Source organism: Podarcis pityusensis (genome assembly GCF_964106645.2).
Source record: "Podarcis pityusensis genome assembly, chromosome: 7".
Taxonomy (NCBI): Eukaryota; Metazoa; Chordata; class Lepidosauria; order Squamata; family Lacertidae; genus Podarcis; species Podarcis pityusensis.
The window spans coordinates 23,576,605-23,597,292 of record NC_138031.1 but is presented as its reverse complement, the minus strand read 5'-3'; the positions used below and the strand labels follow the sequence as shown (position 1 = coordinate 23,597,292).

Sequence of the window (20,688 nt, the reverse complement as noted above, 5' to 3'; positions counted from 1 at the left end):
TCACCATATAAACCTCTTTTTCTTAGAAAGTCGAAGAGTAACATTTAATTTCAGTATTTTCTTCTAACTCAATCATTAGACTAAGACAAGGAGCCTATTTCCTTTGCTCAACAAGTTATCCTGACTTGCAGCAACACAGTCATCTAAACATCCTGCAACTTGCTCAAGGTTGGCCAACAAATTGTCCACTCTGAAGTCAAGATTCATGTGATGGCTAGCACACTGAGAGTTGTTACAAAATTGCTATATGTAGAATAAAAGTTGCTACTGGTGTGCATGAATTGCTACTTATATATTTCGCATAGCCATGTATATGAATACCTATAGCAATTACAGTAGATATCAACAAGTGAGACCTATTGCAGTATATCCTTACCCAGTAACAGAAGTGCTCCTTTTCAGGAATCCAGGCAGATGTCCATGCCTTCCTCCAGAACACAGTACTGTAAACAGCTAAAGGAAGCCAGCCAAATTCCTGACCTTCAACTTTGTTTGGCTTTTCCAACTTATATAGCATTTAAGAGGCTCCTTCCAATGATCACTGAGGAAGCTCAACTCTCATTGGGCTGTTTAAGGAAGATGGTCCTGTTAGGGTATTTGCTTTTTAGATGTTTTGTACTTCTGGAACCTCTGGCTTCCCCAAGCGTGCTAATTTCTCATTTCTCAGTAGCCCCAGTTTTGATTGTGAGTTCACTATTAAGAGGAATAAGTCCTATATTTAGATGTCATCTACACAGGCTAAATGTTGTAGAAGGCTAAAAAGCCCTAACTCCAGAGAAGACCCACTCTCTGAAAGCTTGTTTAGAATAGAAGTCTTCCACAAAGTAACAGAAATAAAACAAGGTCAGTAGAAATAGCCTCAAGGAGCTGGCAAAGACTGTGAGAAAGGGCTTATAGTATTAAAAGCTCACGGTTGATCTAATATTCTATGGAATCGTAAAGGCAATGCATATTCCAGTTTTCCATGGGCTTGTTCCACAAAGTCTGGCAGGTGACTCTCCTAAAATTTTAAAAATCTTTAAATCCTGCTGCCAATAGAGAACATGAATTTAGAGATGGCTACTAATAGTCCAGTGTCAGTCACAGATTCTTGCTTCATGCTTCCAGTCCCTATCTGTCCACCTATTCCCCATTGCTATATCCTTCACCAGTATGCAAATATAGACAAAGGTGCACAAGTGCATAACTTACTGATTCTGTCACCGTACTTAAATGCCAAAAAGTGGCATGCATATGCTGGTTTCTGGAAGTACTGTGCCCATGGTTCTTGCAGCACAGCCCATCTACCTTCCTGCAAATATTCAGCTAACCTCCCATGTGAGGTGAATTAACAGCACTGCTTGAAATTCAGCCACTGCTACTGATTGATTGGTTGAAAGTGAGTTTAGAGAAAAGATAGCAACAATTACACTCTACAGAGAAGAGGGTGTATTTAAATGGGCTTTTCAAGCAGAGCTTAAATGGAGACATAGACACTGGAAGCCAAAAGCTATGCAAATGAACCCTGTATTAACACTTGTCTTCCCATTTGAGGAAGGATGATTCACAACCACAGTTTTAATTGTACAGGTATGAAAATCGAGTAATAGAAATACTGAGCTTTCATAGTTGCTTAAAAAGAATCCAAACCAAGAACTGCAAGACTCAAAACTTAGTGCACTCCAAAGGAAATTCCATAACTCCTTACATTAGTCAGGTGTGGAGTACGAAGAGAACGCATGAGCTTTTTTCTATCTTGGCAGCAGCTTCTTTCCTAGCCTGGGCCCTGCAGTCACACAGAAGTATGAGTGAATTAAAAAGATTCAAAAATGATGACATCTACACATTACAAACCTTGTTGCGCAAGTTTCTTCCACTATAGTGGTTCATAAAGCTAATTCTTTATAATATGTGGAACCTGTGATCTTACTTAACAGCACTGTCAGATCAGAGCAAAAGACTGTTTCCAACAGTGGTCAATCAGATGTTTCTTAGATACCTTCAAGTATGGCCCCAGCCCTCAGGAGCTTGTCACCAGCAGCTGGGATTCAGTAGTACACTACTTCTGACCAAGGAGACTCCCATTTAGTTTGCTGGCTAATCGACATTGACTGATAGACAAGATTCATGGAGAAATTATTTATTTCCCCTTTAAGTCAGTGGCCATCACATCATGTAGCAGTGAATTCCTTAATTATGTGGTATGTGAAGTACTTGTCTATCCTGAATCTACTTTTAGTGGATGACTCCAAGGTCTTCGTGCTTTGCAAAAGAGAATAATTTGTTTCCCTCACCATACATTTTATAAACATCTATCGTGTCCCCCTCCCCTTTTAGTATTTTTTTCCAAAACTAAAAAAGTTCCTAATGGTTCAGTCTTTTATTTTTCATAAGGTACTGCATAATAATTGGTCAGTAAATATATGGTTGCTACAGCAAAGGAAATAACTGGGAGCACATACATACCATTATACCAAACCTGACTTATGCCATCTCCACTCATATGCTATCAGAAGTGAAACTACCCATTAGGAACTCCTACATCAAGCAGTTTTAAGGATGTTTTGACCATTTTGCAGTATCTGACTAGGAAGCAAAGGAATTTTACAAAATTCCTACCATATTACCGGTATTATTTTTATTAAGTCTTCTTAACCATCCATCATAAGATCCCACGGTGTGCTACACAAACTGAATATACAATTATAAAAACAAATAAAACAAAATTATAAAGCACTCTTTAAATAAAATGTTCAGGTCAGGCTTCCAATTAAAGTTTTTAAAAAATGGCAAAACATGCCAAACTTTCGTTTCCAAGTTTACATTTATCTGTAGGATAAGACATACAAAATTATATTACACACTGTTTGCCATAAAACAGTTTTAATGTAGTAAAAAATACTGGAAATAAAAATAAGATGCCATATTGAATATTTTCTGTGAAATGTCACAGGAGAGATTATTTGCCCATGTAGGCCCGTATTGTGTACTCTGGCTGGCAGTAGCTCCCCAAGGTCTGACAGACAGACCAACTTCACATTCCCTGCTACCAGATCTTTTTAACTGGAAATGCCAGAGATTGAACATTCTGCATGCCAGGAATGTATGTGCTCCACAGCTGAGCTATGCTTCTTGTCCTATATTCACCACAATAAACTATTTCTGATGGCCTCAGCCCAACTTGATTAAGTAGCTGAGAAGGGAGAGGTGAAAATGGAAGACACACTACTTTCGGGGGCCATTCTTTGAAACAGCTATTTCATCCCACACCAATAGTGTATATGCTTGATCTCCAGGCTAAAGGTTCTTTGTTCAAATGGACAGAAGACAACCAAAATAGTACTCAGACATTTATTTCAGGTATGCAGTTTACACACATCATTGAGCAAAAGAAAAGAGCAAATATACAAATATTGTAACAAGCGTTACCAAATGACGTATCTGGCACTAGTGTTATAAGCCGATTAAAGAAACTGGTGAAGGGAAGTCATGGAAGAGGGCTGCAGCTCACAGCAGCCGTCTTCTCATACAACCAAACTTTCAGTAGCACCATAATGGCAATACTTACAAAAAAACACAGAACAAAAATTGGAGGCTATTATGCCAAGGATAATCATTTTTTTTTCTTTTGGGGGAGGGGCAGAGGGCACATATCATTATGGATTGTGTAGCAAACACCTAACAGTGCAGACGCCTGAGCTAGCTTCAGCTTATGTTTAGCTCAATATCTTCCCATAAGGAGGATAATGTGGGAAAGCCCCAAAAGCCAGCCAAATCTGAAGCCCAAATTTTGTATATGTGCAAGCTCTGCACTGTGCTTTATTTCTGTGCATGTGACTCGCAAAAGGGATGTCAGAAAAGTTATCCACTAAAAGCCTGAGTGAGTCTTTGGTAGGCTAATACTTCAGTATTATGATACCCATTAATCTACCACAGTCAGTTGATTTTCTGAAGTTTTCCTTTAGCTTCCAAAAAGGTGGCAAGAGAAAACATTCTGGAAAACTGTACAGTGAAAGCATCAACAGACCAGGCACTTAAACCCCCAGTCTTTTCCAAAGGCACCAAGAATTAAACAGCATAACTGAAGTCCCCTGGGTGAAAGGCGACTATATCAGCTTCACTATAATGGATTACAAATTAAAATGATCTTAAATTTTACAAAAACTTTTATACAGCATATCATAACCTTACCTTCTGCTGTCAGTTGCAAATATAATTAAATTACCCCCACTTGCTTGATAAGGAGACGTCACCTTGCTACCTATCATATATCAAGTACCAGTTTTTCATACTTAAAAGTTATATTAAATGCCATAACCTTGCTCGGGGAACGTTGTGTGTCTCAGCATTGCCTAGAACAGATTACATTCTGTCCCAGACAATATTAACAGCACTGAAATATTTGGTATGGTTAATGCAACTTATTTTTGCTAGGTGCTATTCATCAGAGCTTGAAGTTAAGTTACTGCTGGGGACTTGAAACCACTTACTGAGTTTTTACATGATACCTATTAACAAGTGGTCACTTCCGCAATTGACACGAGTCAACTTTTGCCCCTACCCAAATGCAGACCTTCAGCAAAGTTATGGCAATAATACAAAACATCAACATATTCATTTCGTTGTAATGCACTTGTTTACACCTTCATGTCACTTCACATAGTTCTGCAACAGTTCCACGCAAAGCATTCTGCCTTAATAGAGATATATAAAATGTAAATTGCATTGAAGCTTTGCTTCTGATGGCCGCTGAAAGTTACCTGACCACCTAACAGAAAAGGGCTCTTTAGTGGTAAATACATTTCTGCAGCACTTACAGGTTTAAATCTCAGTCTGAATTGCAGCATTTAACTCCACAGCGTGCTGTGAATGGTTGTTGTTTGCTTCTTTCAGTGTTTCACCAGTACCCATATCTGCAACACTTGAAGTCCCATTATAAACACATTCTTCAGCAATGTAACTCAGCTGTGGAGCCTCTGAGTTTGGAGCAGCTGGAATCAGCAACGAATTGCCACTTTGGTGTGGAGAGTTTTCTAAACGGTCATTTTCTACCTCTGGGAGAATGTTAACTGTGGTAAACCGGGTATGATAATCGCTGGAACCATGGCTACATGAGGTTTTCATGCTCTCCATATCAGAGCAACTAAACTCAGAAAAATGACTTGAGTGGGAATCAGCTACAGATGGGATACTGTCACTGAGAGAGGGAGAGTCAAATTCACTGGAGTTTGTGCTTTGTTGCTCTAATAACTGAGCATCCATGTCCTCTCTGGTCTCATTTATCTTCATGCTACTCTTTTTTCTTAGTTTACCTTTGCATTTTTTCCCTGCCGATGCATCTTTGGACCACTTGGTGGCACTAGATTTGTTTTCTGACAAGCAGGCTGACGAACAACCAGCGTTACTTTGACCTGCAGAACTACCATCGTCAACACTACTGCTGCCACTGTTGTGTCTGAATTTTGTGGGCTTTGATTCAATGTCTACTTGTACCTCCATACTGCTGCTATCTCTAGAAGGGGGAGAAGAGAGAAGTATTCATTAAAAAAAAAAATCAATTTGTGAAATTAAAAATGGAAAAATGCAATTTAAAAGCATTTTAACACAATGCAGTATAGCTTTAGGAAAAAGTGGCACTAAAAGCCTGGTGACTCATTCTGCTAATATTGCCTTTAATAAAATGATGTAATACAATACAAACGCAACTATTTCAGGTGCTGAAACATTCACTCTATTTATCTCTACCCATCCCTTTACGGAAAAATGAGCCACTATTATTCAAATATAAGTTTAGTTTCTTTTTTTTTTTTTAGAACTGCCGATATAAAGTCTTGTGAACTGCAACTGATTTATGTGTTGAAACTCTGCTTTAAGAAAATAATTAACATATCGGATTTCTCACTGGACCTATGCACATAATCCATTATCTTCACTGTTGACTTCATGGATCAGTTGCAGTAGGGTTTTGCCTTGGAAGTTCTTGTCACAATCCATTTTAGTCCTTGAAATGTCATAGGAATTGTCACTGTTTTTAGTACACATATCTAAAAACACATTATGAGAACTTCTTCCTAACTTTAATGTGCCACGGATCCACAAGCATACATTCCAGAAGCCCATCAACCATTTAAAAAGATATCCAGAAAAAAAACCATACAGGGTTGGATCCACACATGCCAAATGGAAAAGGGTGAGAGGTAATTTTCAGCAATTCCTCCTTCCTCCTGCAGCCTGCCAAAAGCAGTTTAAGAGTCAGAGGACTACCCGGAGGCATTGGGGGGGGGGGGCCTGCAGAAAGAATTGGTGGAAATCGCTGCTCCTGTCCAGTAGGAAGTCTCTACAAGACCTCAGTCCTTTCTGTGAATGGAATAAGTCTGAAATTCACAGGAAAGCCAAGCTGGATCTACCTTTACCAAGCTTTGCAAACTGTGGGAGGTGGGGAGATATAAAGACATCTCACACCAGTTTGTCAATAAAAAAGAAATGTGCAAATATCATTTTTAAAACCAAGCCAGGAAAAAAATTCTGCCAAGAGCTTTTATTTCAAGGCAAAACAGATGTACTAAGTGGACAAAGAAGATTTTGGATAGTTCTAGCAAGAAATCTGATTGACAAAGTTACTTCATAAAAGCAGAGATCCAAAGCTTTTTTAAAAAATGAATTTAACAAGGTTTTGTATCTGCAGGTCAAGAAAATTATATTTGAGTAATAGCAGCTCAAACCAAGAAGAAACTAAAAATCCCACCACCTCCCTGGCTCTGAAGGAATGAACTTCAGAAGAGTGGGGAAGAAATTTGATAATAAATAGATAAAAAATATTGTTACATCCAACAACAATCATACCAGAAATTTCAAAGAAGGGGAATTCATTAATGCTGCTTTTGCAGACTACTACAAGGTATGCGTATTGAATACGACATCGTTCAATTAACAGAGCTGAATAAGCTGCATTTCTATTCACATTTCCACTACTTAATTCTTACCTGTCCAATGGGATATATGAATTTAAAATGGATCCAGCCATCGCTTTGGTGCTGGCATTGTCACTAACTGTTCCTAAACTAACGGTGCCCGACTCTCCACTCAAACTGCACCTTTCCTTCTGCACGTCTGCTTGAACTTCCAACCTTGGGGAGAAATTCAATTTTAGTTCTGTTATTATCTTTCAGCTTTCATATCACTTGGGAGTCTTTTAGAAGCTTCTGCTTGCAAGCTACTCACAGGCATGTGGCTAGAGTATGAGACTCAGGGTCCTAGGGTCGTGGGTTTGAGCCCCACAATGGGTTGGACGATATGAACCTCATGGTCCTTTCCAACTCTACGATACTATGATTCTATTATCTAGTTGGCTACTGTCAGAACAAAAGCTTCCCAGACTACAAAAGGCCCATGTTTAGACAATATTTTCCTGTTGCCCCTGAAGCCATACACATGGTAGAAGGTAGAACTCATTAAGCTATTTTGGTACATTGCTCACTGTAGTTGAGACAGAAAACCAACTACAGAAGAATAGCACTATTTGGCCAAAAAAAGAGAGGGGCATAAAATATCATTTATTATGAGCCCAACTCATTTCAAAAAAGAATCTTCTCTCAAAGCGCTCCCTTTTAGCAACAGTTTTGACACACCAAACACACTGCACTAAATTCTGTTGCCAGAAACTTTCAAAGTGGCCTATGTAATTTGTAGCACCTAAACTTCCTTCCCTTCCTTTAACTGCAATTGAGTAATCAGGGATCAAAAATCTTCTTTAATCCATGTAAACAAAGTAACTGTTTTGAGACTCTATAAGATCAAAATAAAAAAGTATCACATCAGAATGTACAACATGAAAAGTTCATCCTCTCAGAGCTAACTGTAGTTTGTTTACAAAAGCTGAACTTTGGACACAAATTATCTTACCTGTTAAAGCAGTTGACCATTGCACTTCCCGACAGACTCCCTGTTATACTAGCTCCAGCCAGGGCCATAGTGCTGGCAGTTTCGCTCAGATTGTCTCGAATTGCTCCCATTCTGTCCATATGGCTACCACTTGCACTCAGGCTTCCAGTCAATCCTCCAACACTTTCTTCCCCTATGCTGGGGTTATTACGTGCCTCTGCTACTGATGTGGTATCTAAATATTAAAGGTAAAGGTAAAGACACTAACTCAGGACGCAAGGGAGAAACGTGCTAAGAGGAAAGCATGGTTGGCAAATCCACACCGTGATCAACTCCTGCCCGGAAACCAGTGTCCCCACTGTGGAAGGACGTGTGGATCCAGAATTGGCCTCCACAGTCTCTTACGGACTCATTGTTAAAACTTTGTTTATGGAAGACAATCTTACTCGGGTACGAGTGATTGCCAAAGAAGAAGATCTAAATATGAAAAGGGTGGTACTTAAAATTAATAGGAAAAGCATTTCACTGAAAGTCCTTCAATGTAGAGAAAGACACTGCTCTTGGAAAAGCTGGAAGTGACTACTAGGGTTGCTGCTATGCTTTTCCATGTGTCCCAAGAATCTGGGTTAGTGCTGGTCCTAGACCGATACAGCTACAATGTCTGAAAGAAGAGAGCATGTATATCATCTATCAACTCCAGCCATCAACTGAAGACATTGAGAAGAGACTGGAACAGACTTCCCTTACCTACTGCTGCATTTGTTCCACCAACAGTTATATCATTTTCATCATCAAATTCTATTCTGACACCCTTTCCATTGCCAGCCGATACACCGCAACCTCCGCTTCGGCAGAGAGAGATAGGAACTACTCCATACACATATGCCAACATAATCGGGACACCAATTCCTGCAATGAAAATGTAGAACACTATAATCAGTACAAAGTTGTCATGTTGTGTGATATCTCTATCTGTCTGTCTGTCTGTCTCTCTCTCTCTCTCTCTCTCTCTCACACACACACACACACACACACACGAGAGAGATCACCAAATATCCCCTTATTATACAATTTAATAGGTTATCACAAAAAGTGGCAAAGAAATAAAAGCTGAATTACTACTATAAATGAAAAAGACACCCCCCCTCAATCCTATAAACACCTCCTGATGCCAGGAGTTTCTATGTGACACGGAGATCCTCTGCTTCTAATGCCTCTTCCATTCATTTCAACTGATGAATCAGGTCTGTATGTACACTGTTTTGTACCACTGGGTATGGTTCTTCCCTTGGAATTGATGGGGCTTGACCCCAGGGCTCACATACATATCTGAACACACACAGGTATCTTGTACTGAGGCCCTGGTTTTCAGAGAGAATCTTACCAAACCTACAATAATTGGGAAGAATGCTTAGGCACAGGGATTGTTTCAGCTCCACATACTTTTATAAGCTAGTAATACATTTTTGAAAATAGGGTTCAGAGCTGTAAAATGAATGGCTAGCAGCATCAATAATATCAATTCTTTGTGCCCCACCTTTACAGCAAAGTGTAAACAAAGTGTTTTATAAATCAGTACAAATAACTAATTCTGAAAGGATTTTCCTGATTTTTACCTGCACCTTTACTTACCAACAGTTACTGCAGCTACAACCGGTGAAACAATTACGGACAAGGTTACGCCACCTGCAATGGCCAAGTTCCTCTTGTGCTTTGAAATGTCTTTACCTTCATAGCGATTGTGAATCTTTAAGAAAAAGAGCATTTTAGAATGCATTGCACATCACAAAACTGAGAAGTATTTCCTGCAAATATATATATATATATTATTTTGAGCTGCCTTTTCTTAAATGAAGCGTCTTAATGCCATAGATTTATAGACAGAAACTGTTTGCAAATATTACTAGCTTATTTAATTCTATGCTGCTGCATTATACTTTTTTTTAAGTGTGTTTTTTAAAAAATTATACTTTTTTCCTAGTTCTAGGTACATTTCTTTATGTAAGTTGATTAAAGGCAGTCTCTCTCTCTCTTTATATATATATTACTACAATATCTTAAAGTACAGCATGTTGCTGTGTGAACAAGCCTTAAACATGTGTACAAAAGTATCCAAGTCCTTTGTAATTGAAGACTCTAAACACACAGTCACCTTACCTTACGTCCCACATATACAGGTATTCCAATAATCATAGCTGGGATAGCAATGCCTGCTATTAAGGCGATTCCCACAGGTGCCCCCACAAGCGTCCCTAGTTGCCACAGTATTTTCTTCTTCCGACTCCATGGTTTTTTCCCCCAGAATGTACAACCTGATGGACTATTTGAAGAAATTTTCCATAAGTAAGGCAAACTTATGACTCACAGTGAATAGTCTTAACTAACCATCAGTTTTATAATAACATTCTCTAACAGAGAGAGCAAGAATGCTTGAATCTGCAATCCTGCTAAAAGTGCTAACGTAATGTAACGTTTCAGCTTGTGGAGAGAGTAATCTGAAACTAATATAGTACCAAACCAGCAGTACAACATTTATATCCAGTGCATTTTCTTTTTGGTTCCATCAGATCATGGCTCTTCCCAGGGCTGATGCTAAAATGTGCAACTCAGGATTTGGAACAAAGTTTCTCCACCTACATTTTAAATGAACCTCTTTACTATGAATGGGGAAAATTTACCTTCCTCAAATTTAACTGAAACATCTGACAAGTTTTGTCTTTCTCTAGGAATTGTGTGTTTTACTTAGACAAAAGCTCTAAGGCCTGTTGATGAAGTGTTATGGCAGCAGCTGTCCCACTTGTTCTGAACACAGCTAGACACAATAACAAACAGAATGTCCTCTTTGCAAAAGGCTTCTCCAAGCATGTAGGACATATGATGGGAAGCGGGGATTGTTGTGATAGATTTGACTCCATTTCTATCTTTCCTGGTGAAATTTACTGCAGGAAGTCCAATCTCCCACAGTAAGTCCTGGGGTTTCCCCGTCACTTTATCATATTCTGAAGAGAGCTTCAGTGTGCACCAAGCTATAGAAAGCAGGGCACTTCCTGTAGTTGACACCCATGCAATGGAAAGTCCTACCTTATCTAATGTCAGTAAACTCCCTCTCAAACCAGTTTTATATATATATAAAATCTAACCAGGAATGAAAATAGAATTCCACCTCAAACTAAAGACTACATCAAATGTGCATGATCAAAACAAATGTCACTTGTTCCTTCCTTCCTTCCTTCCTTCCTTCCATTCATTCCTTTTAAAGGATTTATAGCCTAGCCTGCTGTTAATTAGTGGGGTACAACATGAAGTGAGGTACATGAACTCTTTCAATACATACCTTAAATAATGCAAGTCTGAAATCTCCTTCATGCATAGCCAACAGAATTCACATCCACAGACCGCACATGTCATATGATTGCAGCTTCCATCATTCATCTTTATTATATAAGCAGCACAGCGCGGGCATGGCTTTATGTCATCAGCTGTTTAAAAAGAAACCCAATGAACCCATGCTGCTTATGAGAACAACCAACACTGAAAATCATGTCTGGAAATGTTTGTAAATTTTAACTGGTTGCAACCAATTCCAAGTTCAGCCTAACTTAATAAAGAATTAACGTAAAGGGAGAAAAATTTAACTGGAGAACCGGGAGATCTGTGGATGTATACAAAATTCATAAATAATAACAGGTACATGCAGGTACGCTTTACGCAATTTTTGTGCAATGAGCTAGCTCGGTTGCTTCAGCCTGTCGTTCGCAGTCAGCAAGGAAAGTCAGCGCTGTTTGGACACCTGGGATCCTAAAGAACTTCTGTTTTCTTCTCCCTTTTAGTGAATTATTCCTGCATCTGTCTTATTTCAAGTAGTCCTTGGAATCTCCATAGTTTGCCCCTTTTCCCCATGGCAACCAGGGCACATATATCCTATGGATAGTTCATTTGCGATCAGGTACTCTCTAGAAGTTATTTTCTGCAACTACTACTACACAGTAAGCGTGGGTGGAAGCTAAATAATCCCTTTTCCATATGGCAAATGCAAAACATGAACACTTGGGAAAGTGGCTTAGGCGTGTCTCTTGCAGTGTAGGAGAACTCCAGGCACTCATTAAGAATTCAATGTATACTTAACTTACAGTTCAACAATACCCATACCTCCTTCAGAAGTAGTCTCTGTGATGGGAGATATGAATGGGGTCGTATCAACTAACATGGACAAGTCACAAAGTCAAAATGTTACAAAAGACGGCAGACTACCTAAAACCTTTTTTGAAATGACTGACAATATGGACTTGATTGACATTTGGAGGACAAAGAACCCACTAGGAAGAGAGGGAACATTCTTTTCTGAAGCCCAACTGACCTGGACAAGAATCGACCAAATATGGATTTCTAGAGGCCTGGCACCTAAGGTTAGAAAAGTGGAAATCTGCCCAAAGACCTGCTCTGACCACAATGCAGTAAAGATGGATATGACACTATTACCAACTGGATCCTTTAGATGGAAGATGAATGACAATTTGTTTAGAGATCAGGAAATTACCAAGAAGGCCCAAAAAGTTTTGAAGGACTATTTTGAGATAAACATGAATAATATGGTGGAAAAAAGAATAATCTGGGACGCAAGCAAAGCTGTAATGAGGGGATTCTTGATACAACAGAATGCAGTGAAGAAAAGAACACATAATGAGAAAAAAGATAAGATTTTGGATAAAATAAAAGAATTAGAGAAGAAATTAAGAGTGAATCCGAAGTCACAGCCAACTCTGAGAGAAATTAAACTTTATCAAACACAATATTCTAAGCTGATAAATCAGGAAATTGAATGGAAGGTTAAATTAATGAAACAAAAAACGTTTGAGTCGGCGAATAAATGTGGAAAACTGCTAGCTTGGCAGTTGAAGAGAAGACAAAGATTAAACACTGTTACAAACTTAGAGGTTGATGGAAAAAACATCCAGAATCCGGTGGACATTAGAAAGTGTTTCCAGAGATACTTCAAAAAATTATACACCCAAGGGCCGCAAGATGATGTTGAGATTAAACAATTTTTGGCAAAAAACGGATTATCTAAATTGTCACAAGAAAATAGGACAATCCTGAATTCTAAAATAACACGACAGGAGATCGAACAAGCTATCCAGAACATGCAACTTGGCAAATCTCCAGGACCAGATGGGCTGACCTCCAAGTACTATAAGACATTGAAAGACTATTTGATACAACCTTTGATGGAGGTCAGCAATGAAATTATGGAGGGGAGGAGGGCACCGGAGTCGTGGAAGGAAGCATTTATCACATTAATACCAAAGTCGGAAGCTGAAAAGACACAACTTAAGAACTACCGTCCCATCTCTCTCTTAAATGTGGATTACAAAATATTTGCAGACATTTTGGCAAATAGATTTAAAAAAGTTTTAAATGAAGTAATTCATAAGGACCAGGCTGGCTTTCTCCCAGGAAGACATCTGTTTGCTAATACAAGGAACATTATTGACATTTTGGAACTTCTGCAAACAGATATAAATACAAAAGCAGTTTTAATTTTTATAGATGCGGAGAAGGCCTTTGACAATATCTCCTGGAAATTTATGATGGGAAATTTAAAAGAGATGGGAGTGGGACGGGGTTTTGAAAATGGGATTGAGGCGATATATTCAGAACAGAAAGCTAAACTGATAGTTAATAATGTGGTTACGGAAGAGTTTAAAATTGAAAAAGGGACACGACAAGGTTGCCCTATTTCCCCTTTGTTATTTATTTCGGTTCTGGAAGTGCTATTGAACATGATTAGAAGGGATCAGTTGGTGGAAGGAATTCAGGTCGGTCAGAAACAATATAAATTAAAAGCTTTTGCAGATGACCTGGTTTTGACCTTGCAGAAGCCAGAGCCCAGTACGAAAAGAGTATTACAACTGATTAATGACTTTGGTCGGGTGGCTGGATTTAAATTAAATAAACAGAAAACTAAGGTTTTGGGGAAAAACTTGACTAATACAGAGTCAGAACGGTTTCAGAATGAGATGGAACTTAATGTGGTGAAAAAAGTGAAATACCTAGGGGTAAACATAACAGCAAAAAATCTAGGTCTATTTAAGGACAACTATGAAAAATGTTGGACAGAAATTAAGAGAGACCTAGATAGTTGGACAAAATTGAAACTTTCTTTGTTAGGCCGAATTGCTGCTATTAAGATGAATGTATTGCCAAGGATGCTGTTTTTATTTCAAACACTTCAGGTTTTGGACAAAACGGAGTGCTTTCAGAAGTGGCAGAGAGACATTTCCAAGTTTGTCTGGCAGGGCAAAAAGCCCAGAATTAAGTTTAAGATATTAACCGATGCAAAACAAAGAGGGGGCTTTGCCCTGCCAGACTTAAAGTTGTATTACGAAGCCGCAGCGTTCTGCTGGCTAAAAGACTGGCTACTTCTTGAAGACACTGATGTGCTGGATTTGGAGGGGTTTAACAATACCTTTGGATGGCATGCATATTTATGGTATGACAAGGTTAAAGCAAATAAGGCCTTTAAGAACCATATTGTCAGAAAATCATTGTTTAATGTCTGGTCAAAATATAAAGACTTGCTGGAAAATAAAACACCAAGGTGGCTTTCACCTTTGGAAGCCAAGGCCCGAAAAAGACCCAATATGGAGGCTAAATGGCCAAAATATTGGGAAATATTAGAAAAGGATGGAGACAAATGGAAATTGCAGAGTTTAGAGAAAATGAAAGACAAAGTGCGAGACTGGTTACATTACGCTCAGATCAAAGAAGTTTTTAAAAATGATAAGAAATTAGGGTTCCAGGTGGAGAAATCGAAACTAGAAACAGAATTGTTAGAACCAAAGATTAAGGTACTTTCAAGGATGTATAACTTGCTGTTGAAATGGAATACACAAGACGAAACGGTTAAATCGGCTATGATAAGGTGGGCACAGGACATTGGGCATAATATCATGTTTGAGGACTGGGAGAGGTTGTGGAATAATGGACTGAAATTTACTGCATGTAACGCCCTGAAAGAAAATGTAATGAAAATGATTTATAGATGGTACATGACCCCAGTCAAACTTGCTAAAATTTACCACCTGTCTGATAATAAGTGTTGGAAATGCAAAGAGTGCGAGGGAACGTTCTTCCACCTCTGGTGGACTTGCCCTAAAGTGAAGGCGTTCTGGGAAATGATCTATAATGAACTGAAAAAGGTATTTAAATATACCTTCACTAAGAAACCAGAGGCTTTCCTTTTGGGTATTGTCGGCCAAGGGGTGGCAAAGAAGGACCAGACATTCTTTATGTATGCAACAACAGCAGCAAGGATACTTCTTGCAAAACATTGGAAAACCCAAGATCTACCCACACTGGAAGAATGGCAGATACAACTGATAGACTACATGGAACTGGCTGAAATGACCGGCAGAATCCGTGACCTGGGAGAAGAGAGGATTGAGGAGGACTGGAAGAAATTTAAGAACTATTTACAAAAGTATTGTAATTTGAGTGAATGCTAAATAAGATGCTAGACTAAAACAACTGAGCACCACTAAATTTAGAAGCTTTTTTAAGAAAATAAGTAAGACTGTGAAAAATTAGCTCCTTTTGAGAATTATATGATTATGAAATATAGAAGGGATATAAGAATTTAAACAAGATGATAAATTGCTGACAAAATGTTTTAACGATGAAAATGGGAGCGGGAGGTGTGAGGAAGTCCAAAGAAAATGTGAAAATATGTTAAGATCGATGTTACATGGTTTATTATGTCTATTTTTATTGTAAAATTTAATAAATTGCTTTAAAAAAAAAACAGAAGTAGTCTCTGTGCTTAATGGGACTTACTCCCAGGTAAGTGGGTACAAAATAGCAGCCTTGGCTTTGGTTTAGGAACTGACACTGGGGGAAATGGGGGTTTTGTGCCTTTAACAGTTGCATCTCCACAATCAAGACCAGCAGGACACAGATCTTCCCATGATAAACATGAGGTTGAGGAGGCTGACCATGTTCTCTTATTTTGTGTTATACCATGTTCCTATGGCAGCCATTTTGTGGCAAAACATGTTCACTGGCATGGGTGTAGCCAGGATTTTTCTTAGGAGGGTAGGCCTTTTGTTAGGGTGGCAGAACCTGTTAGCTATGTATTTTTATTTATGGGGGGGGGCAGTTGTCCCTCCCTGCCCCGCCCCCCCGCTATGCCCATGTCTACTGGTCCCAAAAGGTTAGCAACCCCTGCTCTAAGTCAACATCTGTGACTCAGTATAACAAAGAAGCACCTGGGTCAGATGTTCTGACTATCCATATCCAAATAAAAATCCAACAGAGAGTACAGTGAAGTTTTTCACTCTAAATCAAGTCAGTAATTATGCTCTAAAGCGATGCCAACTCCTTCCCCCTTGCCCAAGATTCTGATGAGGTTTCTGGCTGTCCAGTGTGAAATAAGTTCACTGACAAAGCAAGGCATTATATGCAATCAGTCCTCTTGCACAGGTTACCAAGGAGCTTATCATAGGTAAGTCAACAGATAGCCTGTTTTCTCTTCATATTGTATAAATCTTTTGCCTTTAAAACAGGTGGATAGGCATGGTTATCAGCTGCAGAAGTATAAGCACAAGGGAAGTTTTTTAAAATAAAAAAAAATCTAGTATAGTAAGCTCTGTCTTTCACTTTCTAGTTAAATCATTGCTTATATTTTGAAGGTCTCCCCAAAAGTAATCATAAAAACAAAATAATTCATGAATGGAATCTCAAACCAAGACAATCATGAAAATGTCTACTTTCACTGCATTGTGATCCTTGGATGAAGTATGGTAAAGAAATTTAATAAATAATAATAACAACAACAACAATGATATTGGTTAACCTCTATTAAGTCAACCATTATCAGTCGACTTCTGGATCATCTGTTTATGAAAGTTTGCACCATTTACATAATGTTAAAATAAGGGCTACTGGACTCAGCTCTCCTTTCTTAATAAACATCAATAATCAGTGAACAAAACAGTTATCTGATAGTTTAAAATGTTTAAAAGACACCTAGTATTTCAGGTAATAAATACCTGCTGCTCCAGACTCCTGGCTGTAGCTAATGGACGAAGAACGAATTGTTCGCAAGCGTAGACTCTGGGCTCTCTCCTGGCGAGCAGCATCACAAGTCTGGTTGGGATGCCAAATTTGTTTACAATGATAGCAAAATTCAGTTCCACAGCCTTCACGTCCACATGTAAGTTTAGGACAGCTTGCACAGCCAAAAGCGATTACAGCATACCTTAAAATGTTCAAGAATAAGTAGGAGGAAGATTGTTATTCTCAGTACTGCACAGTGGCAAGCAGAAAAGCTGACTTTCAGGGATAAATTAAGAAATATCCCTTATTCTGAAAACAAAACTCCATTGTCATTGTGATCTAGCTAACAAAACTCTGAAGATCTGAACCTAACAATCTAAGTCCTTGTATTTCACAGTCTGTGTAGCATGTACTCTTTGATCTAAGTCCCAAGTTTAACAATGAGAATGGTACATTCCAGATTCCCACATTTCTAAATGCTTGGTGCTAACCTCAAGCCATCTATAATAATTGTGTTATTTTTTAAGGTCTTTCAAAGTTGCACACGTTTTAGTGGTTAAGAGTTAGCCCAAATAGACTATGTGATTGCAGTTGCTTGTTTTCAGTGAAGCCCACAGTAGACTACAAATGACAAATAAGTAATCAATAGGTCTAATCTTAAATTCCCCAAACCACCTCATCAAAACAAGGCAAAAAGGAGTACCCACCAGTTGCTTGCAGCCATTTTATATAGTAACCTGAGTTGTGAGAATAAAATTAGTTATTCTCAAAACCTCTTAAAGCCAAACTATAGGGAACTACTATCCTCAAAAGCAACAAAAAGGTCAATGTTGTGTAGCATGAACTAATATAACTTTTTAAAAAACTACTTCCAATCCTGTGAGTTGTCTACTATATAAAATACGATTAATATAATAAGGACCATCTCAGGCTTCCTCATCATCACAGTGGCAGCCAATGACTAGAATAGAAGATCCCACTAAAATGCAGTCTCTGGCCCTGCATTCAAAATGTTATCTCCTGGTTCACGTTCCCTCCATGGTGTGGAAGCACTGGGAGGAATGTGGAAGCCCAAGGTTTGCTCTGAATTTCACAATCTGCAAAATCCCAGGGGCCCAGGTCCAGCTGAAAACAAGCTTAGATTCAAATAATATTTCTGAGAACACAAAGTTGATGGTAATCTTAATTTTCATATTCCAACCCAACAATTACCAGAGAGAAGTGGACACATTGTATCAAACAGACATAGTGCATTTGTGACAGAAAATCAGTGAGCACTGGAGAGTTAACAGTGTCTTATAATACACAAGAGGTTTGTTTTTGTTTTTTTAAATGATATTTATTAAGATTTTCAAAAATACAGAAAGTAAAGATTAAAGTACATTCAAAGCCTTATTTTCATACATCCACTTTCCGGGACTCCCCCCTTCCCCCACCCCTACCATATTCCCCTTTCATATTGTTGGCTCCACAAGCTCTCAGTTCTAATTAAAACTTAATTTGTTTAGACCATTATTCGAATTTAAAATTTATACACTCCTCATCAATACCCTTAATAAAAGACAAAAGTTCTCTCCCCAGGGCCCACCCCATTTTCATTCCACAATTTCCCTTTTTTTAAAGATAAGGACACCCCACACAATAGAAATATAAGAAATAAGAAATAAAAAGTATAGTAGGTGAAAAAGAGCCAGTTCAGAAAAAAAAAAGTTGACAAGCCTTTGGATTTTAGTTCTCCCCCCCCTGTCCCCGGTTTAATTTCCCCCTGACCACCAAACCATGTTATCTGCCTGGAATTCTTAAAATCCATAGATCACCTATTTCCCCCAACTCCTTGCTGGCTTTTTCTTTTTATAGTTATTTTTTAAAACATTTAACTTCAAATCTTTAATAAAACTCCCCCCATTGTTCTTTCCAAGTTGTAGTCCAATTTCCTCTTGTTCCGCTGCTGAAACGTTCTAATTCAAAAGTTTAGTAACTCTGCAGGGATTATTGTTATTCAGGAACAAAAACTTGCGTTCAGTCCCTTCCTTTCTTCAATAGAAAATTCTATTGTCTCCTTTAGCTGAACACCCTGTAGACAAAATATTATTTCCGTTTTGCAGCTTTCCCAGAAGATAACCAGTCCTGTAAAATTCCAATGGTATTTTTCCATTTACGACCATCTTTGTAATGTCCCAAAACTCCTCTAGGGGGATTGTTGTAACTTTGTTTTCTCTAGTCCAAAAGTCCGATTGTTATCCACGTGTTCGCCATTTTGTATCCAAGTTTTAACGGGTTATAGCAAATTGTAACAAATTTAACCAGCAAAGTTCTCATAATAAAATCCTCTCTGCTTTCCGACTTTGACAGCTACTTTGACAGCTGTCAAAATCTCCGACTCTTTTCACCAGGCTCTCTCTTCAATCACCCCGGTTCCCAGGGGGGGGGTCACGTTTCCCTTCTCCCTCAATTCTTCCTCCAGCACAGTTCTTGTAGTTCCCCATCGTGGAATTCTTAGTTTTTATCAGCAATACAAATCTTTTTGGACCTTGGTTTCCCCGTCCTTGTTTTGGAAGGTTTACAGTAGGGAGGGGGACTGACTTCCTTTTTGGATCCCCCCCCCGCTCGTGTCCAATCCGAAAAAAAAAAATTTTTTTTTTCTCCTTTTGAACCCGGTTTCCAAATTACTCACGGGTTGTTGTTAAGAAGTCCGAATTTTCAATAGAAGAAGTCAGCGCTCTCCGCCGGATGGCATGCGGCTGCGCTCGGCAGGGATAGCAGAGGACTCAAAGCACCACGCTTCTCCCCGGCACCCGATCCGTAGCCTTTAAAAAGGCTCCTTCACGAGTCGGGAGGGCGCTAGCGGTGCCAGCCGAGTCTCCATGTCCACGGCCTCCGTGGCCGTGGTTTTTAAGGGTCCCCGCATCGCCGGTGCGGTAGGACCCAGCCCCTGCCGAGCAGGCTCCCTCCGGAGCTCGGAGGGAGTCCGCCATTCGGCGATGGCGCCAACCCGGAAGTCCCCATAATACACAAGAGGTTTGACTCTGAAATTAAGCTGTTAATCCCAGCTTTTCCCCATGAACATTCTCTAATCAATAATAGTAATGCAATAATGCCATTTGTAGAAGGGAAGGCATGTTCAATAGACCAACAGAGATTCTGCCCTTTTGTGTAGAAATAGGGGCTTTGCTGGCAGAATCAGAGAACAGAGGTATAAAACATTAGGCGTCTGCATTTCAGTCTTCTCACATGCTTCGAAACTAATCCTCAGTATCTAGAAGCATCAAGCCTCAGGCTGTTTAAAGATATATGGGGGAGGGGGACGGGGAGAAGAAGAGAGAGGAGGAGGGACAGTGACACTTTTGTACTATAGGCTACATTGCAGCTACACAAATACTTCAGGATTCCACAGGCACACACACATACCCCATCCTCCAGCCAGGCAACAGCAATCAAGAAGGATGCAGAGCAGGGCTGATGAAAACTTTAACTTGGAGAGGTGGCATAGCCTAGGGAGAGTCCCAAGGGCTAGTGGGAGAGGTCTGTGTCATTCCCAGATTCAACATACTAAGCAACAGCACAGCACAACAACAATGGGAAGGAGCAAAGTTCTCTGATCTTTGCTCTGGGAGCCTGTGCAATTGTGCCAAGCCATGGTTTGGCTTAGCATGACATATGAAGCAGGCCACTCACAGAACTTGCTAGTCAACAAAAGAGAACTGGTGTACTGTATATTACAAATCAGCACACTTCTGGATGCAGACTGTTTATATCAGGGGGGAACCTCAGGTC

At 39.2% G+C, this 20,688-nt stretch overlaps 1 protein-coding gene across 10 annotated transcripts in view; it reads right to left on the bottom strand.

Annotated features, from left to right (window-relative positions):
• RNF19A (ring finger protein 19A, RBR E3 ubiquitin protein ligase) overlaps positions 1-20,688 on the bottom strand; it is a 53,338-nt gene that overhangs the window by 9,279 nt on the left and 23,371 nt on the right. For 8 of the 10 annotated variants that reach the window (XM_081014011.1, XM_081014010.1, XM_081014007.1 and 5 more), the window contains 8 exons: positions 16,908-17,116; positions 11,195-11,339; positions 10,018-10,180; positions 9,493-9,607; positions 8,608-8,769; positions 7,882-8,095; positions 6,963-7,106; positions 3,317-5,491 (listed from right to left, as the gene is read on the bottom strand). In XM_081014011.1, coding sequence (XP_080870137.1) covers positions 4,801-5,491; positions 6,963-7,106; positions 7,882-8,095; positions 8,608-8,769; positions 9,493-9,607; positions 10,018-10,180; positions 11,195-11,339; positions 16,908-17,116 — 1,843 coding nt within the window. In that variant the 3' untranslated portion in view covers positions 3,317-4,800. Of the gene's footprint in view, positions 1-1,527; positions 1,766-3,316; positions 5,492-6,962; positions 7,107-7,881; positions 8,096-8,607; positions 8,770-9,492; positions 9,608-10,017; positions 10,181-11,194; positions 11,340-16,907; positions 17,117-20,688 lie in introns of those variants that run through there. The other 2 variants (XR_013988744.1, XM_081014015.1) reach the window with 2 other exon arrangements.